Source organism: Anopheles bellator, chromosome 2, assembly GCF_943735745.2.
Source record: "Anopheles bellator chromosome 2, idAnoBellAS_SP24_06.2, whole genome shotgun sequence".
Lineage (NCBI taxonomy): Eukaryota > Metazoa > Arthropoda > Insecta > Diptera > Culicidae > Anopheles > Anopheles bellator.
The window spans coordinates 3366700-3391151 of record NC_071286.1 but is presented as its reverse complement, the minus strand read 5'-3'; the positions used below and the strand labels follow the sequence as shown (position 1 = coordinate 3391151).

The 24452-nt window shown below is 47.8% G+C and overlaps 6 protein-coding genes across 11 annotated transcripts; 3 read left to right on the top strand and 3 right to left on the bottom strand.

The window, feature by feature from the left end:
* The first annotated feature begins 295 nt into the window (after positions 1 to 295).
* On the top strand, positions 296 to 1425 carry LOC131211920 (DNA repair protein RAD51 homolog 3-like). The gene is made up of 5 exons (XM_058205605.1): positions 296 to 456; positions 523 to 629; positions 705 to 898; positions 965 to 1096; positions 1156 to 1425. The coding sequence occupies exons 1-5, from the start codon at positions 296 to 298 to the stop codon at positions 1423 to 1425; spliced, it is 864 nt and encodes a 287-aa protein (XP_058061588.1).
* Positions 1426 to 1458: 33 nt separating this feature from the next.
* Positions 1459 to 10808, bottom strand: LOC131210253 (annexin B9). Of its 6 annotated transcripts, none has more exons than XM_058203470.1 (6): positions 10750 to 10808; positions 8630 to 8720; positions 5479 to 5961; positions 5177 to 5402; positions 4930 to 5111; positions 1459 to 1710 (listed from the first exon to the last, which is right to left on the bottom strand). In XM_058203470.1, exons 2-6 carry the CDS (start codon positions 8657 to 8659, stop codon positions 1657 to 1659), a joined length of 975 nt encoding a protein of 324 aa, XP_058059453.1. In that variant the 5' UTR covers positions 8660 to 8720; positions 10750 to 10808; the 3' UTR covers positions 1459 to 1656. The 6 variants fall into 6 exon arrangements, with proteins under 6 accessions (XP_058059453.1, XP_058059456.1, XP_058059454.1 ...); XM_058203473.1 differs by lacking the exon at positions 1459 to 1710 and adding an exon at positions 1887 to 2126; XM_058203471.1 differs by lacking the exon at positions 1459 to 1710 and adding an exon at positions 2250 to 2992.
* A 1313-nt stretch (positions 10809 to 12121) lies between these two features.
* Positions 12122 to 13676, top strand: LOC131211579 (uncharacterized). The gene has a single exon (XM_058205103.1). The coding sequence runs from the start codon at positions 12406 to 12408 to the stop codon at positions 13357 to 13359; it is 954 nt and encodes a 317-aa protein (XP_058061086.1). The 5' UTR covers positions 12122 to 12405; the 3' UTR covers positions 13360 to 13676.
* On the bottom strand, positions 13622 to 15747 carry LOC131211578 (uridine 5'-monophosphate synthase). The gene is made up of 3 exons (XM_058205102.1): positions 15384 to 15747; positions 15031 to 15313; positions 13622 to 14912 (listed from the first exon to the last, which is right to left on the bottom strand). The coding sequence occupies exons 1-3, from the start codon at positions 15528 to 15530 to the stop codon at positions 13846 to 13848; spliced, it is 1497 nt and encodes a 498-aa protein (XP_058061085.1). The 5' UTR covers positions 15531 to 15747; the 3' UTR covers positions 13622 to 13845.
* Positions 15748 to 16345: 598 nt separating this feature from the next.
* Positions 16346 to 22436, bottom strand: LOC131211577 (serine/threonine-protein kinase/endoribonuclease IRE1). The gene is made up of 5 exons (XM_058205101.1): positions 22000 to 22436; positions 20774 to 21368; positions 19944 to 20166; positions 18033 to 19881; positions 16346 to 17964 (listed from the first exon to the last, which is right to left on the bottom strand). The coding sequence occupies exons 1-5, from the start codon at positions 22090 to 22092 to the stop codon at positions 17254 to 17256; spliced, it is 3471 nt and encodes a 1156-aa protein (XP_058061084.1). The 5' UTR covers positions 22093 to 22436; the 3' UTR covers positions 16346 to 17253.
* Positions 22437 to 22807: 371 nt separating this feature from the next.
* On the top strand, positions 22808 to 23901 carry LOC131210527 (rRNA methyltransferase 2, mitochondrial). The gene is made up of 3 exons (XM_058203785.1): positions 22808 to 22998; positions 23061 to 23262; positions 23331 to 23901. Exons 1-3 carry the CDS (start codon positions 22841 to 22843, stop codon positions 23727 to 23729), a joined length of 759 nt encoding a protein of 252 aa, XP_058059768.1. The 5' UTR covers positions 22808 to 22840; the 3' UTR covers positions 23730 to 23901.
* Positions 23902 to 24452: the final 551 nt, after the last annotated feature.

Here is a 24452-nt window from a genome sequence, read left to right as displayed (position 1 = left end):
GAGACAGGTTCCTCCGGATCGGAGGAATGCTCGTATAAGGAAGGTTTGTGTCAACATTGAAGAGAAATAAAGACAAATAACAATTTTTAAAAAGTTGCAATAGAGTTTCTTTTCAGAGTCGAAGGAAATGTTCACTTTAAAAGCACGCAGCCCTCTGGCAGGCTGGCTGGCTGAGTACGTTCCATTTTGCACGTGACAGACGCTTTTCGCGCGTATATGAAGTAGCTGTCTCGAACTGCCGGCGTTTGCTTTGATTTAATGTTGTTGGTTGTCGGTCGTTCTTGGTGCGTGGTGAATGTTTAAGTTCGATGCCTACGATTTGTTGAATGAAGAATGCGACCGCGGAGGAATACTGACGTTCTGCAAGGATCTCGACCTGGTCCTGGGCTGTGGCATTGCACAGGGGCTGATTACGGAACTGTGCGGCCGTCCCGGTAGCGGCAAAACTCAGTTTTGGTGAGTACGAACAATCCCACTGCACCAGATAGTGAAATAAACGACCACCTCTGCTGTTGCTCCTAGTTTGCAGCTCTCGGTAAACGTTCAAATACCTCGCCAGTTAGGCGGTCTAGAAGGACGGGTTGCCTATCTGGACACAAAATACGGATTCTCTCCGCAGCGGATACAAGGTAAGGGAAGGGGAACATAACGTTCCGTCAGGAACCGGATAAGGAAGATAATATTTCTACGGTTTTGTCATACAGAAATGGCAAAAGCCTGCCTCGATCATTGCACGAAAATGCCCTGCTTTTTGCGCAGAAACGACAAACAAGAAATCATGGCCGGCTTCACACTGGACTCGGTCGTGAACAATATCCTCTACACGCACGTGCGCAACTGTTCCCATATTTTGGAGGCAATCGCCGTGTTGCAGAACAAATGCTACGCCGGCGAGAAGGTAGGTTACCACCGAAATAATTCAACGTTGTCGCCTGATTACTGATCCATTACTCCGTTTCACTAGATTAGACTGATCATAATTGACTCCCTGTCGTTTGTGGTGCGCAACACGATACCGCAGACGCTCGAACGAGTGACACGTCTCCACGAAATACTTACCGAGCTCCACAAGCTAGCCCACCGGTTTGGCTGTGCTGTAAGTGATCCCACTACCCGGTTCGGACCAGTTTTAGGCAAAGTTTCTGCTTTCGCTAGGTGGTCGTAACGAACGACGTGACGACGAGGATTGCGGATTCTAAGCAGCCGTGTAACGATATCCAAATCGTACCGGCCCTCGGTGGAAGCCACAGCCACAAAATTAACCAACGCATCGTACTTGGACGGGATGAAACGGACGGGCAGCAGCACCTGAACCGCTATATTGCAGCGGTCGAGAAGAGTCCCACGACGCCCCAGATTGCGGTCGCATTTACCATCGAAACCGTGGGCATTCGTAATGTCCGACGGGGACGAAAGCAATTGTAGCGCGAAGCGAACGAGGCTCGTATACTTATCCTGCCTGCATAGGTGCACTTTTATTAACCAACCAAACTTGTGCGGTATAAACTAGAGCAACAATCAACGATCATTTCAGGGTTAGACGGATCTCTTGTGGGGTTTTGTACGATTAACGATCAACGTGATCGGGTGAAACGCAGAACGGCGCTGTGAGGAGGATGATGTGGGATTTATATTGCAGAAACAGAAGAAACCTGCTCAGTAGGAAGTGAGCGTTACTAGAACATCGCGATAGTCACCGCTTAGATCATCCTGAAAGGAGTAGGAAGAGTTCAAAGTTCATCATCAACGCCCTGTGGTTCGGGGGAGTGTACGATCAACAAGCATTCACGCGACATAGGCGGAGTGTGCAAAGGATAGGTGGTGAGTAGGGTTTTTAGTACATTTTTGTTATCAAACGTTCGTCGCAACACACTTCTGCTACTGTTGCCGCAAAAAGAATTTTTATTTCGCGAATATCTACAATGTCCAACTATCGGCCTATCGATCAAGGGCGGGGCTGTGTACGATGATCACAAGTTTACCAATGGCAAACAACCAACAACTTTTGTTTTATGTGTTGTTCACAGTAAATGCGCGTATTAGAGTGAACATTCGTCTCTTATGGATTAATTTTAGTACGCAGCTAGTTCGGCGAGCAAATTGCCTAGATCACTTCCCAGGTCGTCCTGGAAGAAAAATGTGTGAGGACACCCGTTGCATTAGAGAGAGCTTTGTGAGAAAGGGGGGGGCGTAAGAGAACCAAGCGCATCAAGAAGCTTAAATTTTAAAAGTGAAAACCAACTCTTAGGTGAATGATGAGTATATATTTGTCCCATATGTTGATCCTTGATATAATTTACTGTGCAACACAATAACTAACAAAACAAAATTAGAAACACTGAGAACACTTTTGCCTTTTTGGGGAAACTTAGAAAACGATCGCACGTAGCCGTAAGCTATGGCGCTCTCTCTCTATTTACTGATCCTGAATAACAAAAGGCGCTGTAGAGTGCGATTCGAGTGCAAACCATGTCGGCAAAATAAATGCATGCATGCCGGATGCATCATTCGGGACGCGTTTAAAACGAGGCCAGGGTTGCCAGGAGGTCGCCTAGGTCTCCTCCGACATCCTCCTGCGAACGAGAGTACGGTAGGGACAGGTGAGTGGGGCATCATGGAAACATTTGCGCAGCAACACAGCTCCGTCACAGTTTGGATCGACGAAAACTAATTTAATTTATGTTTATCTAGGGTGCGAATTAAGTCCAAAACATACAATTTCGTGTGTGAATGTAAGAATGGAACCGATAATCTCGTATGGACGCTTTAAGCGCGTAAAATGATTTAAAGGGGGTATCACGCAGACTCGCAACCCAACTTTTTCCAAACGATATAATACTGCGCGTAATCTGGGGTTTAACGCCTGGCGCGGCACGTGGTGTGCTCATCTTTTGTGCGCTTTCTGGGACCACACAACAAACCCACATTGGATGGCATTTTAGTAAGCGGCCAAATGATACAGCAAGTTAGCATTATCGCCTCCAAGATCCTCCTGCAGCAGCGGCAAGGGTTTCGCGCCCGCGCGCGTGCGATAAACGTTGTGTTGTGACAATGGACAAAAATGGACCAAAAAGGGAGAAAGAGAAAAAAAACACGCCGCATATCAATCAACAAATTTCAATGTGATGTGAGCTCAGTTACAATAAATCGTGTGCGAGAATGTAAGCGGACGTTTATGTAAAACTAAGTTAAGGTTTCAGAAATCGGTTACGGTTGTTGTGAAAGATTAGTTACAAGGCATGCACAGTTTATAGCCGAAAAAGGCCGCGCACTACGCTGAAGCTGAAATTAAACATCTACATAATTTACACGGGGGTTGCGCCACTAATCATACCAACAAAACACAGGTTGCTGCCCCCCATACCGCACGGCACGTTTTCTTGTTCAGTTAACTGATTTTATTGGCCAATTTGTTTGGGGGTTTTGTTTCAACATCTACTACGTTAAACAGTACAACAATCGGTCTGAACTGGTTTGAAATAAATTTGCAATACACAGCTTTTCCTGTGCGGAAGTGATTGGAAAACGTTGCAAAATAAACGAAAAATAAGCAAAACAAAAATGGGAAAACTCAATACGTAACTGGAACATTACTACTGGTGGCACTAGGAGTTAAAGACGCTAACAATCTGGTTATGGATTTCGCGCTGTGGTGTTTCGATTGCATAAGAGTAGGTTCGAGGAACCGTTGCGGGCTACGACGGTTTTGCGCTTGGCACTCAGAAGCACGGACGGATATTTCTTGGTTGGTAGTGAGGATAGCTAAACTTGAATTTGAATTGTTTTTACATTGTTTTGGGGACTCGTAAACTCTCTCCTTTCTCTCTCGTTCTCCGTAGTTGGCAAACACAAACCAAGCGCACCATCGTGAAAATCGATAGCGATCGACAGAGTGTGAGAGATTGTTGGTTCCTCTTTTGCATTCATCGCTTGGCGATCGCGCTCAAAAACAAACACCCTTATCGGCAGCCGCTGATTGCTAGCAGAGCCTTTTTGTAATCGCCCGATGTATCGCCCTGGAAGAACAGCAGCAGTAGTAGAAGTGGTGCGTTGAAAATGATAAATTTTAGTATATTTTAGCCAAAAGAGATTGTAAGAGTACATTGGAAAGGAAGAGAATAGGAGATGAAGGAGAACAAATGAATTTTAACACGAATTTGGTAGTGAAAACAAGAACACGATAGCAACCTTCCAGGCATAAGCTGTTGATTTCGCAACGCCGCAAAGATAACAAGCATATTATTTGACAAACCGGTGACATTCTTTGAACGACTAGAATTAAGCAGAGCAATGCGAATAACGGTAAAAAACAATGAACAGTTTGGAAATCAAAAGAAGTGCGCAATCGTTGCTCTAAGCTTCTAAAACAGAAGAACCTTCAAGAACTATTAACAAAATTTACGTACAAAACGTGAATCGTCTGAATTGGTTATAAGTGCGTTGGTAACACTTTTGTATGCAAAAGTATGCCTAAATTTGGGATTGTCGTGTGGAAACCGACGGAGAAACAAATTTACACATTAGATCCAGCCTCGTCACCTAGCGCTCGAAGAGATCAGAGATAAGTTAAGAGACACGCACGCGTCCGGGTGGTTTGGTTGTAATGTTTACTTTGAAAATTACGACCAGTGTTATTACCATCCCGCTCCCCGCAAATGGGCCACATGGGAGGGAACAATGTTTGTCCCGACGGACGGATACGCAGTCAAGGGCGTGTTTGGTCCACTGTTAGCAATTAATGAGTTGGAATGAATGTGTGTGGTTGGGTGTGTTAAAGGTGAGGTATGTGTGGTAGTTTTGATGAAGATTTCCGACACAGATGAACTTCACACCGCGTACAAGTGTGTGAGACGACAAATACGTGTAGCAAATAATAGGAAGCCAAGAGGGGACACGGCAAACAGTGCGACAAACAAATACACAACATACCTTAATCCACGATTCGAGCGACTTGCCGTACATCTCCTGGAAGGCTTCCTTAATATCGCCGAGGTCAATCTCCGATCGGCTAACGATGATGCGGATCAGCGTCTTATCGTTGGTTCCCAGGCCCGCCATCGAGTTGTGGAGACGCTTTGCAAAGTACTGCACCTTCGATCGGACGCACCGAACTGCGGCAAGCGAACCGATCATGAACATCACCGGAGTCTCTATTACGCCGATCGCCGTTACTCACCAATGGCTTTGAAGCCCTCCTCGATGGCTCCACTGAATTCGCGCTTGACGGCGTCCTCGACCGGGTGTCCAGCTAGGTTCTCGTAGATATCGAAGACGGCCCGCAGCTGCTGGTAGGAGCGCGTCACCAGAATCTGATTGAAAACGGACTCATCCGTGCCCCATTGGCCTTCGCCGGCCTCGTACAGTGCCTGCGCATCAGCGGCGGCGGCACCCTCGTCCACACCCTAATTTACACAGTCGTCGTCAAATAATCGCACCATCGACTAGAAGCCCCAGAGAAGAGCACGGTATGGTACTTACGTTGTTCTCATCACGGTTGCCCTGCACTAGGGACACGCACAGCCGCTTGAAGGCCCCGCTAGTGTCCCCCTTGAGGTCCGACTCGAGCGAAACGTTGTACATTTGCTCGTAGAACTCGGCGATCGTGCGGATGCCGTAGTTCGACAGAGTGCACAGAATCTCGATGATCGCTTCCTCGTCCGTGCCAATGCCCGAAATGGCATCGTGCAGCTCCTTGGCGTAGAACTGCGGCAACGGGGTCATCAGCGCCAAGATCACGTCCTCGAACTTGCCACCCAGCTCCGACTTCAGGTCGCTTATCAGATCTTTACCGAACGAGGTCTTAAACGCCTGGGCGATCTCGAGACGCTGCACGATGCCGCGGCGGGCCAGCACCTCAATTATGGCCTTCTCATCGGTGCCGAAACCCTTCATGGCGGTACGTAGCGTGGCCGCATCCTCGTTCGCGTCGAACGGATCCGCCGGGTAGACGGTCGGCGTGCACTGTAGGATGTATCCAACGTTTTGGCATTAGTCATGGAATCAAAATTCGAGTCCTACGGTTAATCTGATGTGAACTAAAATGGCACTCCAATCGTAACACATGCTCTGCTCCGTTAATCATTGGGGGGAGGTTTCGATACCAACTCACCGGTACCACCTCCACGGGGTCAGGTTCTTCCACCTCATCCTCCTCCGACGAGGACACGGACATATTGCCTATCGAATCGAACTGATCGTACATACAGCCACCGGAACCCCTGTGCCGGGGACCTCGCAGCAAAACGCGTGTCCTTTGAACGAGCTGGTGGCAGCATGTGCTGCTGTTGGCCAGCGTTTGCTGAAGTTTCCCAAAACGGATGCGCGGTTCGCCCAATTGTAGAGCGCGAGTCGGCGGCGCAAGCACCGAATGGCCGGTTAAGGAAATGGGAAAGTCTTTGTTATGGCACATCGCAGCAAAACTACTTCGCAATCCGACATTAATTACATTCCGTGTAGCATTCACTAGGCACAAATGAGTGACGATAGTGCTTCGTCATGAAGATCCTTTACGTTCTAGGTCTAGGATGAGACTGGAGCTTCAGCCAGAAGCTTGGTTTACTCCGGTTCCGAGGGGCACGACTTTAGCTGCACCTTTTATCATCTTCATGCAATAATATGAAAATTGACTTCCATAAAAGAGTACAATAAATCAACTCTCTATCCCTGCCTGTGCCCTACCCTGCCTTAATTATTACTAATTTAGACCACCGCCCGGTTTCTCACATTCTTAATGGACTTCGCGCGATTGCCGTAGGAATGCGTACGGTGACCAACAAAAGCCGCGGGTGTGGTGGGTTAATATCGATTATTTGTCCCACTTTTTTTCGCTTTTTCATGGTTATCAAAACGTGTTAGTAGAGCAGCGTAAAAGGATACCACAAATACGGCATGCTTTCGTTTCCGTTTCGCCGTAGAAGGAAATAATCGATACTCACGCTGTTTCACCACAAAGTGTTAGGTAAACCCGATCGGACGTTTTGACCTGGCTAGATGGTAAAACATGCCAATTGTAGGACCCATCAAATGGCTTCACTTTCAGCGTCAATTCCGTGACACGGCAGCTTTCACGAGATTGAACGCTTCAGTATTTAAGGCAACCGTGAAACATATCGACCAGGTTGGAGATTCGATGGTGTTTTCACCTCGCGCTGCGGTCGACAGTTTATGATGATGATGGCACTTCAATGTCATAACCTGCGTGTCACACGCTGGCGGTTTGTTGCGTGATAGCATGCTCGTTTGAACATTTCCAAACTGTGAAACGCTTGTTTGGACACTTGATCTTCAATTCTTACAATATTACTTTGGAAACGTTTCCGAAAAAAGTGCACATTTCAATTGCCCGTGCAGTCATCACGCTCTCCAATTGCACCACTTTCGCTTTCGAATAGTTGACCTATCAAATAAGGCATTGCTCGAGATCGGGAAGATTATATGCATTGCCCACAATATTGCCGGAAACTACGCATAATAACTTTGGCGCCTAGCTGACTAGACGCATGAACATCATAGGGCCTCGCCTGGAAAAAAGAGAACGCAATACCGTACGCTCACTGTCCTCCATTCACGTTAGTGACCATGTTATGGCAAGTCTCCAATTTCCGTGTTAAATCATCGGGTGGGCTCAAAGAAGGAAGGTCTTATGGACCGTACCACCATGATAGTTCGACTTCTTCCTTTGCGCTTCATATTGGCGCGAGTTTTGTGGGAAACAGATCTGTGGAGGGCGGATGATGTCATTCTGTAGGAACCATCATGTCAGGGCTAAACTTAATCATAGCGAGGAAGCGACATAGTGTTCGAAAATCATCGGTCTCTCGCTCCCTCTCTCTCAACGAGCTTTGATTGCACGCTGGTGGCTTATAGCGAAACGATGTGAATCACCGCACGTTACCACCTCAATCACGTTTCATGAGAATTGTAAGAGTGGTAAAGTCTCTAAACACCACCATAGTTTGAAAAGGGGTTATTTGTTTTTGTTTTGGTTGAAAACACGTGATCTAATCACATGTTGCTGATATGATATTGGTGACATAATGTCCCATCGATAAGATATCAGGGCTGGTGTTGTGCCTAATGGGTCAACGAATCTTTATCGGTCGCCATTGGTATTGCAGTTGATAAGACAACAAAACTGTGCACATGCACGACACACAGTAGTGTCGTTTTACGTAGTTTGTTGGGCATAAACTGGCATTTGAAAGAGCCATAGGCAGAGAAAGTTAGTGCTAACAATACCGAAGCTACACAACTTACACTAGACAATTACGGTTCATACCCTCACATAAACAGCTTCAAAGCCATTACTCATGATTCTCGCTGTCCCCATGGTCTGCTGCAGGGTTTGCGTGAAATTTTTGCTAAAAACAATCGATATACTTGTGTTGCACTAAGTGAAGCTGCACCATCATGCAGCAGTACGGTGTGTTTAATGTCTCGCTACTGGCGATAGTATCTTCGTGCAACTGTCCTCCAAAACCGACGCAACGTTGCCTATGTTTTAAAAGCCACTTATTGTGTATTTTCTAGCGCGCGTATGTGAATGAACTAATTCTCTAGAGTATTATTCACCACCCGTGTGCGTTACGCGAAGGCCACAAGGTGGGAAAGCAGCGGTTCTAGTACGTACTTGGAATGGATAATACTGCGATGAGCTCATGTTTCCGATTTGCTTGTAGAAGGTACTGCTGGTAGTAAAGCACTAGTTTCCGTAGGTAAAGCTGCAACGAGAAGTATAGAGATAAATTAAACATATGCAAACACGTCCAATGGAAATTAAGTTTTCTCTTATTATTCTTATCCAATAGCGTCACGGTGGCGGCATCAGTCAAACGCCGCTTTCATTTGCGCATTTCTCGCCCTCAGCGTCCTACTGCACCCCGACTATTTCCATTGGTCACAGTTGGGCCTTGGACGACGTTCGAAAAACTATTTTAACCGATTGCTACACAAACGATTTCCAAACGAAAAAGCCGCCGCCTACTGCAGTGCAGTAGGTGCTGTTTTGTGCGCACCGATGCAATTGAGAGCGGTTGCCAAGCACGATAATCGCTCCACGTGAGTCTGTTTGATCTCTCAGGCCTTTGTGTGGTAGATCCCACGTGAAAATTCCACGGTGGACAAATTCCAGCGTAATAAAACGGGAGGTTGGTCTGAGCAGCAACTCGCGTACCAATAGCAATCGTAGAGGTTGCACCAGGAATGCGAAAGAACCATTAACAGTTGCTAGGAACGGCGCACCCACAGTAGGCGAACCATTCAAATTTAATTCATCATTAGTAACACATTACGGAGAGAGTTCACGAAAGGCTATCATCTTCCACCTAAAATTTCGTCTGATGGAGTAGTGAATATCGTTAGTGTCTCGTGACTAATGATGATTGAAAGTTTCTTTTCCATGACACACACGTACCGATGAGTAGTTGGATTGAAATGTACTATGTAGTACAGCGTGACTCACAACGACTACAACCTTGTGACCGTCATGTAATGGCATTTCAACAATGCCAATGACTATGTTTCAAACGAACGTTTTCAAATCAATAGATTTTGTGTCATGTTTAAAACGAGCATAAACATGTTTTTGAAGGTGGATGGTTCTCGGATGATGTCATAAATCGGAAACGGAACAAACTGTGCGCGTATGCGTTATGTGCTAATTGAACAAGTTTTGCCCCTATACCAGAACGAGAAGGCGGCTTCGGTCGTGCATGATCAACTGAACGATCTCCACAGAGCGATCGAATCCGTGTAGAAAATCGTAAAATTTCTAATAATAAACAAGTAAAGGGTCTGTTTTCCACGCGAGTTTCCCACGCCCAGCTCGATTCGTGTTCTTTTCCAGCATTCGTATCTACTACTTGCTCCATATGTAAGTGTCCTTCACAGCCACGTCAAACAACATTTGCTACAGCGTGCTTTTATGTTTTTCTACCACATTTACATAGTTTTATTTTCTCTGATCGCACGCGTAACACGTAAACACATTTCGTAGCTATCGCATTCAAGTTTCCGTTACGCTAAGGTGACGGTGACAATAGAAAGTAATGGGACCGACGTGTTCACAACAGCGAGGGAAAGCTAAGAAAATATGCTACACCAACAACTCGTCGTTAAATTTAGCCGGTAGCCGTGAAATTTCGCCGAACAGAGCGCACCACACAAACGCGCCATTGAACCAGAAACACCACACACCAGCGTCACTTTAAACAAAAGCTGTACAATCATTTGCAAAAAAGTTGGAATGGTATTGGTACTGCAATTTTTCTGTTTCTTCTGAATCATCTTTTCTTCCTTTTGAATTGTTCGTCCGCCATCAAACGAGATGACCCCCGGCCGGCAGATCTTCGTTCCGCGACGTTGGCTGGTTTATTAGCGAACAAACTCTTCTTCTTCAATGCGTCGTTCCTTCTTCGGCATTCCAACAATTTACTGCGGTTCCACCAGCTCGAGCGAAGTAATTCCCCAACGTAAAGTCAACTGACTGGTGCTACAAATTTGGAGGTTGTTGCTTCCATAACAAGCGTTTGACGGTGGTGACGACGCAGGCAGAGTTTTGCACTTAGGTTGTATTTTTTTGGTCACAGTAAGCGTGGTTTCTCTTTCGACTCTGTTTCTCTTTCTGCCCTACGCGGATTTGCACTTTATTATATTATTCATATTTTATATATTAGTGTAAAGTGAAAAACTAAAACACTTGATAAAGTAACAAAACTATATAATTCCAAACAAAAGAATATACTAACGTACAAACGATTGACGAGTTTCACAAATTCGAACGACGAACAACCGACCGCTTGAAATTTTATTTTGAAATAACTCGAAAAATTAGTCCGTACTCTCTGACTAACCTGACTGTTCTCTGTTTTTTGCGTTTTGCGTTCCCGGGCTCCGTTTTTGTCTTTTCTCTCTCGCTTCTCTGCTTAGCCGGGTGAGAGCGTGTATGAGGTCTGCGCACAATAGGTGATAAGTTTTGCAACCATCCATTCGGTCGGTCGTTCCAAGTCCACTACATTTGTTGAAAATGTTTTCAATTGACAATAGACTTTTTCGTTTACTAATCGATCGAGTTTGGCGACAAATAATGTAATATAATAAAGAACAATGAAACGAAAAAACTGTTATGTTTCATGTTGAGCGCTACGCTTTTCTCGATCATGAGAAACGTAATATGTAAATGCACAATGTTTTCGTGTGTTCGTCGTTTTTCGGTTGAACCTCCGAACAATTTTTGTTGAAATTGTTTTTGTTGAATTTGCGATATCGAAATAGATAACTTGGTTTATCTACTAAACTTCCGTAAGCATCCTCTTTTGCGATTGTTATCCTACCTTGGAATCCTACGGAATATCCCGGACTTAGCGACCGACAGACAGTGAATTTGCTATACAAAAAGCAACGTTTCAAAAAAAGACTTTTCTATAGCCGTTCAGGCGATGACTACCACCATAATAATCTTGCTATTTAGTTTCATTTAAGCGTCTAAAGTAGCGTGACTGGCTCGTGTGTTCAGATGAATTGAGACTTAATCATCTGATGACGATGACGATGACGAAGGTAAACCATTGCGGCAGACATTTTATTCGTCACGATTATGCATGCATATTAGAAATTCATATTAGAAATTCAGTTTAGCTTAAGTTTATTTATTTTGATATTTTATTCACTGTCACTTCACTGCTCACCCTTTCGTTCAATCGATATGAGATCGATTTGCAAACACTTATATGGAAATATTTGTTTTCAAATTCAAGTAGTTTCGATTCCATTGCCCGCAGACCGGTTCGTTAACTTTAGTTAATTGGCTATTATTTAATTCTTAGCATAAAAAGGGAAACCTCAGGTAAACTTGAGTGCGAGAGGTTTGACAGGTCATGGTTTTCACGAAACATTGCACGCGTTTTACACCGTCGTTCTACGCCACCTGAGTGGCGCTGTTTTGTGTACAAGCACTTGGCGTATGTAGTGGTGAAGGCGCACCGTAAAAACCTATCAATAGAGAGCGCAGGGTAGCATTTTTTCGCTGTACTCGCCAATTGCTTTGAAGTTTCGGACCGTCTCGAGCAGAGCGTAGTTTTTCTGTGTTCTAGAAATTGGTGTTGCAAAGTTCGTTACCAAAACATATCCGCTCACTTCGTTGCTGGTGCCTCGTAAGCAAATTCGTAACGGCGCGCAAAGGCATACAAGCGCCATCGCCGTGCGACCTTCGCGGCCGTGTGGCCATTTTGTGTGCAATCGTGTTCGGTACAAGTCGCAACCTGTAAACAGAGTCGGCCGCGTGAAAAGATCTCGCTGTCCTGCGTGTCCCTAACTTTCCCGCGCCCAGAACAACAACCATTGTATGGTCGAGTGTTTCTATGAAATATTCTGCAGTCCGACTCCTGGCTTGTTTGCAGATTAGAGACTATGGCCGCCCCGGAGTGGAAGCGCGACGCTACGGAGCGTCTCATCGAGGAATACCGAAAGCATCCGGTGCTGTACAATATGCGCCATCCGCGTTATTACAATAAGGGGTCCCGAAACGAGGCGGTCACTAAGTTGCTGGACGCCATACAGCAGTATCGGCCAGATACGACGCCCCAGGATGTACTGCGCAAGATTCAAACACTCCGCACGCAGTTCGGACAGGAAATCTCAAAATCACGGCGCTTGACTCAGTCGGGAAAGCTGTACCAACCGACGGCCTGGTGGTTCAAGGGGTTGAGCTTCCTGCAGAACCACATCAAACACCGGTCCTCGAGTCCGGTCGATTCCGACAGCTCGTGGAAGCAAGAAGTGGACAACAACAGCTCGATCAACGTTTCGATCGTGCGGAACGCCAACAACGATGCGGAGCTGAGCAACATAGAATACGATCACTCGATGGATCTTGATTACGATAGAGAAATACACTACGAGATCAACGCGGTCGAAGACATCAAGAACGTAAAAACGCTCGAAGTGAAGCCAGTCATAATGGCGTCCAGTAGCTCAGCAGCATTGCAGAAGCATAAAATGAAAAGTCACAGCCGGTGCGGGAGTCAGGAACACTACTCCTACCCGGAACCTTCGCAATCACCGCAGCCAACTGAGTACTCAGCGGCGTTTCAGACGTCCAATGTTGTAGAACAATCTGTTGCCAAATCGGAAATAATCGCCGGAAACACCGTTACCGAAATTCTCGTCGTTAGCGAACGGTGTAAGAGTCTCGGGAACTTTATCGCAGCACAAATGGCCTGCATTAAGGACGACTACTTGTTCTACGAGGCGCAGATGGAAATTCTGAACATCATGAACCGGGGTGTCCTGCGTCAGCTGGCTATCGATAAGTGCAACCGAGAAGCGGCCAACGGGGAATCGTCCAGCAACACGCAATCATAGCTGGACGAATGAATCGCATGTCGCGATCACCAAGCAAAGGACCGTCACACCTACCCCGTGGCTCCGGAGTCTCCTGAGGCTTTGTTCATGGAATAAGTGACGACGCTATAGAAATTAAGCTAACCAACCACGTTCGAAGGACGAAAGTTAACGTTATCGAAAGATAGGTAGTAGGGCGCCATATTGGTTCCAACAAATGCGTGCCACGACGAGAGTGAAATGTATATCTGAAAAGCCAGACACTGAAATGAATTTGCTTTGTGAAGATTATATATTGGGGCGTTTGAATTCAATCACAATCTGCTGCAAGATAAATTTGATCCTTTTCTTAAAGATTCGTCGTTGCTATCTTCGTCAACCTTTAGGCGAACAATGACATTGTGCTTTTCCGGTTGAGCCGGGGGATTCTGTATAGTTTTCTGTTTCTCGATGGTCGCTTGGAATGGGATGGAAGAATGTCGTAGGATTGATTGGTCTGTTCCGTGCTTAGTTCGCGCTGGTACCGTTCGTGTCCTCGGTGATCCGCTCAATGTACGCTTGCCACAGTCGATCGCGGTAGATGCGTGCGGTTTCGGCCGGCGATTTGGAGTTTAGGATTCCACGGCCGACGACACAAATGTCGGCGCCCCGCTCTTTCACCACTCGATCTGGGCTGTCGTACAGCTGACCAAGCTCATCGACTCCATCCTCCAGTTTGATGCCTGGCGTTAGCTGCAGAAGGCCGGGCGAAGCGACCAAATCCTTGCTCTGACACACGATGCCAGCCACGAAATCCGTGTCCATTTCGGTGGCGATCTTCATCGTGGCGGCCGAATACTTTTCATCGGTCAGTGCGCCTTCGGTGCTCATTTCGGCGAGCAGAAATACACCCCGCGGCGAATCGGCCGGACGTTCACCGATCGCCGATTTAAGTCCCTTCAGCACTCCCTGGCCAGGTAACGAGTGTACCGTCACCAGATCGGCCCACTCAGCGATCCGATACAACCCGCCGGCGTACTGCTGCGCGACCGTATTGCCAATATCGGCAAACTTTCGATCCTCCAACAGTAAAAAGTTGTGCTTCTTGGCCAGCGATTGCAGCGAATGTGCGAACTGGATGCTGAAATCGCTAACGATGTCGACGTGCGTTTTCAGCACACAGATGTATGGTCCGGCAGCTTCGGCTAAATTCAGTATGGCTTCGCTTGTGGTTAGATCGGCCGCCAGACAGAGAGTCGTTTTCTTGGCGGCAATCAGCCGCAGAAGTTCCTTCGCTAGCGGACACTTTGCCAGATCGGCTCTCGCTTCGAACGTCATACGGACACGGCTCAGCTCGTTTATCACCTTGGTTCCGTTGCCGTGCATGAACGAACCATCGCTGCGGATCTGGCACGCAGCGATGTACTTGCCCACCGCCTTCACCGTTCCCTCTTCGATGAGCTTCGCTTCCAACACCACCTTCAGCAAATAGGAAAGTGTGAACAGTGAATGCATCCGAACGCCCTTTTCCTCCGTGTTCTGCACGCCTCCCTGTTCGCGATCAACTACAACGATCGCATCGGTCACGATCAGTCCTGCACGAAAAGAGAGCAATACCAAGCAGTATTAGCAACATGGTTCCGTATGCGTCGCAAGCATTTCTGGTCTCGAGCACGTTCCGATAAATCGTAGCGAACCCCGTTCCCGACTCACCCTCCGACCGGAGATCGTCCACCGTCTCCAAAATACTCGAACCGGACGTAACGACATCCTCGATGATGAGACACTTGTCGCCGGCGTTAAATTTGCCCTCGATCAGCTTTTTCGTGCCGTACTTTTTCGCCTCCTTGCGGCGTATCAGCATCGGTTTATTGCCCTTAATTGAAATAAGCGTAGCAACCGGCAGCGCGGTGTACGGAACGCCACACAAGTGGACCCCCGCCGTGTCCAGCTTCTTGTTGGCGATAAACTCTGTCAGCAGATCCGTCAGGGTGTCCTGCGTGCCGACAGTGTGGTGGAATTTCGATCAATTACAATTCCATGTTTCAGCCGATGGCCCACCTTACCATGACATCCGGATGGCTCACCACAACACGCAGATCAAAGTAGACCGGCGAATTGATTCCAACCTTCATCTTAAAGTCACCGAATTTGAACGCATCGATCTCGAACAGCTTCAAGGCCAACTTTTGTAGTGCCGCGTCGTCAAGCATTGTGAACTTTTGTTTTATTCAGCACAAACTGCCCCGTAAATCAATGCACGTGGTTCGCACGGCGGATTGTGAAAAGTGGTGCCTAAAAAGTGGACCGGACAGAGAGGAAAAGGCACAAAACACAATCTGAGAACGCACTTGACACGACACGCGGTGCTGGATTCGGCAGATTCTCTCTCGCTTGCACACGCGGCACAGGAAACAAAACAAGCACGGCACCGGGTTAAACAAGAACTAAATCGAGGAATTCGCCGGAACCCAATCCTGAGCTCGGCGCCTATCCACACAAGCCCAAATACGCGACCCGTTTCCACGTACTACGCTGCGCTGGAGTTTGTGTTCCCGCGAACTCTACCAACACTACCATCGTTGGACACAGTAAACCCATACGCATACGCAGCACAACGCATACGGGAGAGACTGCACGTGGAGCGTGCACGAGCTCGAGACATTGCCCTTTCCCTCTACCCCAGCAGGACCCTTCATCCAGATCCTGCCTATCGGCATCAGCAGGAATTTGTCATCAAGATCGTCCCGTTACGAGCTAAGGTGCATGCGGGGCGAAACTGTCACATTACGCCACCGGTTCGCCGGAGGATAGAAAGGGTTGGGATCAGCGAAACAACTCACATCGTAGTGGTTTTGATACAACACTTTGGTATCGTTTAAAAGCCCTAAAAATGATAAGAGCTTTTATCAAGTCAAAAAAAGTAGAACACGCTTGGCCTCTTATCGTGTTTTAACAATTACGCAGCAGGCAACTTAACGGGTTCCACTGACTCTGCAGAAAACGGCCACGTAGTTTGCAAATTAATTTTATTTAGCACAAAACAATGAATAAATATTTACACTCCGTTTGGACTGGTCGTTGAACGCATTGTGCTGCTTACCGGCCAGTGGTGTGCTGTCGGTTGTAACCATGAAACCGCCGCTGGAACAATGTCTGAGCTTGTGTATTACCTAAACAAGTTAATCACTAGCAAGTTATGCTCGTTTACAAATATTCCCTCTCAATTAAATGCCCGCTCCTTAAACGCTAACCACGATATCACAGACAAGGTCGTAAAAGATTTTCCCGCGTCTCTGGTCATTATTTCACGTTTTTCTTACAAAAGGTTAGGACAGGTTAGGAAAGGGGCACATTCTTTCGTTGGCCGCTGGATAAAAACCCCGTGTTCACAAGGAGGGGTTCATATTAGTTTCAAGGCGGATATTGATAGGAATGTTTGGGGCAACCATAGTTTCTTAAACTAGTAAATTGATTACCCTACTTAACCGGGGTGCGCCGCCAATAAGCGATCTCATTGTAGTAATAAACCGCCAACTCTTGTGTGTGTTCAATGGTGCAACAGGTTTCGCAACGTGACACGCCGGACACGGGGGTCTTTCGTGATAAGTGATGGTCAAACATGTGCTTACGTACGTAGAACTCATAACACAGTGGTAAACTAGACATGGAACAGGGATGAGCTACAACAGACGTTTTTCTACCATAGTATACGCGTGGACGTAACATAGAAAATTACTAAATAATATTACGAAAATATACTTTTAAAAAGTGTCTCCTCCATTGCTCTTTCAACCATGTTCGTTCGACAGAACTATCAAAATTAGAAATTAGAAAAGTACTAAGTTTATAACCTTTCGATTAGAAAATTATCTGCATCTCTGCCGTACTCGAAAATCAAACAGAGATTCTAACATTTTCTCGCTGCCTACAATCCTATTCGGGCCGGGAGGCGGCCATACCATCTAAATTCCACGTGACTTTCGTTTGTGCTTCACGGCGTTTGACAGTGTTGTTCTGATTAGCGGTGGTGACAGAGGCACTATTGGGGTTTCCAGGGCCAGTGCCAGTAACATACCTACGCCGTTGATTAACACCTCCATCTGAGATCGCATCGTTCTCCCCTCCAGCGTCAGCTCCCTGCACCGAGGCGCGTCGATCGTCCAATGTCCCGCTGTCGTTCTCACGAACTTGCTGGCGTGTAATGAACCCGCCGGACACGGTTTTGCCAAAATTGTACGTTCCCCGTTTGTTGTTGTGGCCGCCGGTAAGCATCTTCCCCGCTTCCCCGCTACCTCCGTCACCGACCATTCGTCGTTTGGGACTCTTGGTACTCGTTTTCATGGCTTGCGCGAGTTCGTAGTAGCGTAGCAGCTCGCAGTTGTCATTATCATCCCGAAGGAAGTAGACTGGTTTCGTGAACTTATATCCTCCGTGAGGGCCCCCCGGTGGTCCACCACCGGTGTGACTATCTTCCTCGTCGTTGTAGTACTGACGAAAGATCGGTTCCCTTGAGTTGTCTGCCAGGGCATGATAGCTGTGCGAAAGAAGCCGCGGAAATCGACTGATCCAATAGTCGGTGAACTCGTGTGGTATCGTTCCCAGGGCATATTGCATTTCCCGCGTCAATTCGTGGTAGTGATGTTTCTGTAGTGGGACAGATTGAAAATTAGCAACCGATTTGTGTCAACGTTCTTCCTTCCGCTCATACACACCTTATTTCTTAAGGCGCGCAACAGGTCACGCACGCTGTACCCCTGGTAGCCACGGAACTTGCGAAGATCAGCCGTTACTTCTGCGTCCAGATGGCGGCTCCAGTCTTCCCGTACCACAAAGCGTGCGTTTTTCTCCAGCGATCGCAGGGGTTCGGCCATAATTTCTGACTTTTCCACCCGATCGCTCACATCCTGCAGGAACGCCAGCACGCGTTCGTTGCTCCAGAACAGTGGATGATTTGCGATTGCACGGGCCGAAGGTCGCTTCGACGCATCGCTTCGAATCATATCGTGTACGATCTCTTCCGCCAGCACGGTCCGGTTGTCCGGAAGTGGATTTTCGCGCCGCAGCATAGCGAGATCGAACTCACCGGAGAGTATGTTTGCCTGCCGCTTGAGGTTGTCGCCGAACGGGTGAAAACCATCCGACAGCACATAATAGAACACGCACCCAAGCGAGAAAATGTCTACCGACGTAGTGGCACGCTGGCCACGCTGCATTTCAGGGGCGATCCATCCGTCGGTACCGGTCACACCCGAGCGACGCGAGAAGCTCACCTTTCCGTAGTTCAGTTTCTTGCACAGCCCAAAGTCCGAGATCATGGCCCGCACGCGCTGTCGATTGTCGGGCAGGGAGAGGAGGATGTTTTGCGGTTTAATGTCCCGGTGAACGATGCTGAGTGCGTGGAGGTGCATAAGTCCGCTCGTGGCTTGGCGTAGGATATCGAGGGCAGAGATTTTCTGTCGCAACAGAGACACCGTCACTGTCGTTGCTGCTGGGACCGCTGACGACGCTTTACCGTCAACGTAATCCTGCAACGTAGCGGCACACAGCTCGACGGCAATGTACCGAAACTGTCGATCCTGCTCGGTGCAAAAGTAACGCACCACATTTTCGTGCGCATCGCTCTCTCGCAGCAGCGCCACTTCGCGATCGGCCAACGTGAAACACCCGGGTAGGATGCGTTTTACGGCCACTTCCCGTTTCTCGAAGCTACCCCGAAACACGAACGTTCCCTCGCAACCCTTGCCGAGCACATTCTGTACGTTAAAGTTGATCTTTCCCACGCGCATTTCACCATCACCGAAGTCTATCGGTTCACTGTAGCTCCCGCCGGTACTGCCACTACCATTTCCAGCGCCACTTCGGTTGGAGTTGCTCGACTGCGATCCGCCCTGGCTCTGTTCCTGCAGCGCTTTCATTTGCCGATGGAAATACCAAAAGCCAACGATCACCATACACAGCAGCGTGAGTAGCAACATCGTGGGCAGTTTGTTCGGCTGCGCATCAAGCCAGCGTAGTGTGTATCGATAAATTTGTTTGACCATCGCCCGGATTTGATCGCTTCTACCACTCGCATCATCGGTCTTTGTTTCGTTCGTTTCACCGAACTCGATCTTGTCCTCCGGTTCCGTTTGCATACCGATTGTGTTCAGGTGTTTGCGTTCCAGCTTTGGTAACCCGACGCTGGGCGAATCAAAGTGATCGGCCACCAGTAGTGTCGAAAGCTCATGGTGCTTCCAGAAACCTCGTCCCATCGACGAGGGTGAACTCGGAGCAATGTCGAGCTTGATGCGGTCATCTATTTTGGGCGTTTGGTAGTGGCCTAGAATGATGATGTTTTCGTTTTTACCTCGTGCACGAGATTTTGAGATGAGCTCTCGGCTGGGACGATCATCGCCGGCGCCGTCGCGTTCGCGATCAACGAGTGTGCTTAGTGGACCGGTTTTGGACGGACCCCCCAGTAAATTGATGGACGGTTCGGAGGGCAATGTGGCGGTACTCTTATCTACCAGCGAAGGGATCGCGTACAGGTTGTTTCCCGCCTCACCAACATAGACGGTTTCACTGAAAGCATAATGCACGATTAACGAACGGTGCTCGGTAGATCGGCAGCAAATGTATCTTACAATAATTTGAGATCATCGTAGTTGCCACTTTTCGCTCGCTCGTTCACCTCCTGCAGCACCTCATCGGAGACGGTCTGGAAAGGAACACTCAGCAGACCTTCGGAACTGAGCACAAACACTGCCACCACCGGACTGGAAAGATCCTTCTGCCAAAGCGGAGTGCCTTTCTTCTGCTCGAACGTGGCCGTTAGCCCCGACGAACTGCTGGTGAGGTGAAGGAACTCTACAACAAAATTTAATTTAAAAAAGTCTCGGTTAGAAATATTTATAAAACCAAACGCAATATCGTGTTGATGAAGCATCGACTAAATGCCTGTAATTGGAACACATCAAAGCGAAAAATATTCTTAGCCAGCGAGGAATGCTAATAATGGAGTTTCAAAACGTCTTCGGCCCTTCAGCAAGTGGGTCGATCCACACAACAATAACACACGCAATAATAAAGAGGAGAAACATTAAGAAATCGATACTGACGTAATTTAATATTCATTATGAGAATGGAACCACGCTACAGTAGCGACACCATGTGTCCGCGTAGAACCTAATGCAGTTTGTGCTCTGCAGCAAGGATACACTTTAGATAAATGCGTCGATACAAAGGAAAATAAATATCTCCATTGGATTGATTATTTCGTCAAAGGCCAGGCCCTTTACTTGTAGTGACCTCTTTCTTTCTCGCTTTCAGCCCGAGAACGTGCAATAAAAACGAAGTTTGAGAACCACCTCGCGCTTTTGATAACGTGCTCGATCACAGGTGATTATGAGCGCTCCAAAGGCAGGGAGGTTGTTATCTTTCGATCACAGTTTCGAGAGACGTGGCAGCAACTCACCGTACTCCTTGGTCAGCTCCGGCGCCATCGTGTGAGCTGTATAGTCGAAAAACGTTACGTTCCAAGGTTTGCTGTTGCCATCGTTGGCTTGGCTGTCATACATCATGACGGTGTACTGAGTGCGGCCTAAATAGACGGCTCGAGACGTGGCCCAACCGATTGCATCCGATCTAGCTCCCGTGCCGACTCCATCGCGAGTGGCTGGTGGCTGTTGCGACGGCAGTGGTCCGCCGAAACCTAGCACCTTCTCACGTTTTCCCGTTTTCGGATCGATCAGAAACCAAACGTCACTCTTTTTGCCAGAATACAGAATCCCGTCGCTCGATCGACACGGTGCACTGGCCACCAGCTGCGGAATGGTGTACGGGAGTTTCTTCAGACCTCCTTCGAGACCGTTCATCCGGTAGAGGCTGCCGTCCCGCGGATCGGGCAGATAGTGTGCGCTCATGGAGGACGGGGTCGGCACACGGATCGTCGGTTCGTCGTCGATCGACCAACGTGTCTCGCCGGTCAGCGGCTCGATGGCCGTCAGTCCGCCGCCGAGCGTCGAAAAGACCAGCATCGTTTCCTCATCCTTTGCAACTGCTGTGCAGTCCTACAATTAGATTACAAATGAAAGGTTATAGAAACGGCTGATAGCAAATTATAAACGCCCACTTTTCGAACTGCGCAGAGATTAGGCTCTGCCGGCACGGGTTACGGTATGTTTGAATTGAACTAAATGGAAAGTTTCGACCTGATCGATTTGTGCGATAAGTTTACGTATCGTCCATACAAAAAAATCAAATAAAAAACTACCACTGATTTTAATGTTTCTGCTGTAACCTTGATGTCCGTTTCATTCCAGCAATTAGTTATCGCTTAAAGGGTGCACGTCGATAGTGCACCAGCTGTGAATACGGTCCTCACCACCGCCTGTTTCAACAATACGACAGCAAAAGTTACACAAATGTATTGCCCGCTAGCATGGCGCCAATAAAGTGTTGGATTATAACAGCCGGGATTCGGTATCAGCCTTAAGGGGAGCCGATAACTTTCTATCAAATGAAGAGATCAATGAGTCACCATTCGGGTTGCTACAATTTGTACTACGCAACCGATGACGAAGTTTGATCACTGAATGTTGTAGCTTACACAAGGCGAATGATGCAGGAAATCCACGCACTTTCTGGTTCAACCCCGAAAGTTGGAATTCCCGGCACCGGCGGGGTTGCCCGCCATCTTACCTGTCGCTCCGATAACGACGACGACGCAGTTGTTCTGATTAGTAGGCCGACTGTTGCCAGCAGCAATATTAACTGCGTTTTGCGTTGATACATCGTGCTTCCTTGCGGGCTTCAGGATGATCGTAGTAGGATACGCAAACAATTCACATAGAACGGTTCGGAACCGGTTGATCAAATAAGGCTTGCCTCAGAACACACTTAGCCAACGCGGCGGCCGCACAAAGAGAACGCGAAAGTAAAATCCTATCCGTTCGGTCAGCAAAATCGCCAATGTAAAGCGCGAAATAAAACTTTAGAATAACACATGCACACTGTTTTTCACCAAAGGTAAGCACCGTCATATGCAGAGTCATCAACTACAGCAACGTTGCCTCTAGAGGCCCTTTATTTTCACTGACACTAACACCTCCCTCGGCAATAGCTCGATCCGCGTAGCACAAAACATAATTCATTCTTTTAGTAGCGCTCCACCACTTCGTGTGTTGTAGCTTTTATGCGTTAAACTTTTCGGTGCAGTTTCGCACGCCTTGTTTACGAGTGGGGCAACATTGCATCATCCGACGGCAGACCGTATCTTTTGTATTTGGCCATATTTTACTTGGTGATGTTCCGTTCTTTTGCGTTGTAGACTTGATTGAGCGAAGGGCGAATATTGACTGAATAAAGGGGTTTTGCCTGGAACTTCTTTCACCGAGAGTGGTAAACAACGGGCTGTCATCAGTGAATGTCATCATTGATGCGTTGGAAGACAAAACGACGACGCTGGCAGCACTGGCTCTGGTGTCATCGCGTTTACGAAGGCATTGTTTACGACCCGGCGGTTTCTGGCGAGCGTGTTGTTATGTTGATACGGAAAATCAGCGGATTTGGCGGAGGTGCCACGAAGCTCGCAAAGGTGGTCCCCAGCAATCTGAAAGGAAAAAGCAAAAGCTCACAAGAATGGCTCACCCGCCAGCTGAGAGATCCGTTCGTCGAGCGAGCCAAAATGATGAATTACCGGTAGGTGGCACCATAATAATAAGTTCTATTTCCGACCAATATGAATATTGTATTTCTTCTAGCTGTCGCAGCGCATTCAAGCTGCTTGAAATCGATCAAAAATATGGTCTCATCAAAGCAGGCCGAACGGTGATCGATTGCGGTGCGGCTCCCGGTTCTTGGACACAGATTGCGGTAAAACAATCGAATGCCGATGGTGCGATCAGCTCCGAGCGGCGAGGGATGGTGATCGGTGTAGACCTGTTGCAGATTTATCCGATCGAAGTAGGCAATCATCATTGATGGGATATTCCATGCTTATGATTTACAGTTTATTCCTTCTCCTTCGATAGCACGCAATCCTGTTTGGTAATAGTGATTTTTTACGCAAAGAAACACAAGACAAAATACGCTCTGCGTTGGGTGAACGGGGTGTTGACTGTGTCTTGTCCGACATGGCCCCAAATGCCACGGGTATACGTTCGCTTGATCAGGAAAACATCACTACGCTCTGCTACTCCGTGTTGCGCTTTGCGTTACTAATGTCTGCGCCGAAAGCATCGCTGGTGATGAAGGTGTGGGACAACGGAGATTTGCCGAAACTGGAGCGAAGTGTCAGCGAGTACTACGGATCGGTGAAACGGGCGAAACCACGGGCGAGCCGGGGCGACTCTTCGGAACTCTTCATCGTGGCACGGCAATTCCGGGGAATCGAAGCGGATCGTCCCTTCGATAGTTCCGCTTCTGGTTGAAAGATCTCGAGGATTCAGTAGAAAATGTTTAACGTACTAAGGCCTTCTCAGAAAACCATGTGCTTTTAGTAGGCCCGTTGTTGCTAGGAAACCGTTGCAACGATGTATTGTGTCAGCCTAACCGTGTTTCGAGTCAGCACGCACTCGCCGATGCATAAATACGAGACATAAAGTGCACGCGAGTAGAAAAAGAATATGTACCACTGTTTGCTTCTTTCTTTTCCATTGCCAAACAATTTCCACCACCCCCTTCGAGGGCGAACGGTGTTTAGGGGCGTACGTGTGTGCGTGAGCGTCGCGCTAGTGTTCGTGTGACAATGGGTTGGGAATGGAAAGAAAAGCAAATCACCATTCACCGTGGATCGGTTCGCGGGTAGTACTTCCCCCTCACCCACAAGCGGCGTTCCGTGGCTGCGCACACGAAAGTAAAAACCGCGCCGCTGCTGCGCGTGTGTTGGTGTTTGTCAATCGTGTGCTTCATCATCGCGGTCCGTTTCGCTGCTGCGATCTGCGATGGTGTCCATCGGCTGGTAGTTTGGTGTGTTCAGTTTTTCCCTATCTCTCCCCCTATCGACTCTGTGGTCTGGTTTCTGGTTCTCCGCCACTCGGCGGCTTGGGTTCGGTGGAAATGTCACTCAAAGTTTAGTTTCCGCTTTCCATTCGACAGTCTGTGTTCCGGTTCGCTGTTGGAAATTTCGGGCGATTAGCAACCGTGTGACGCCA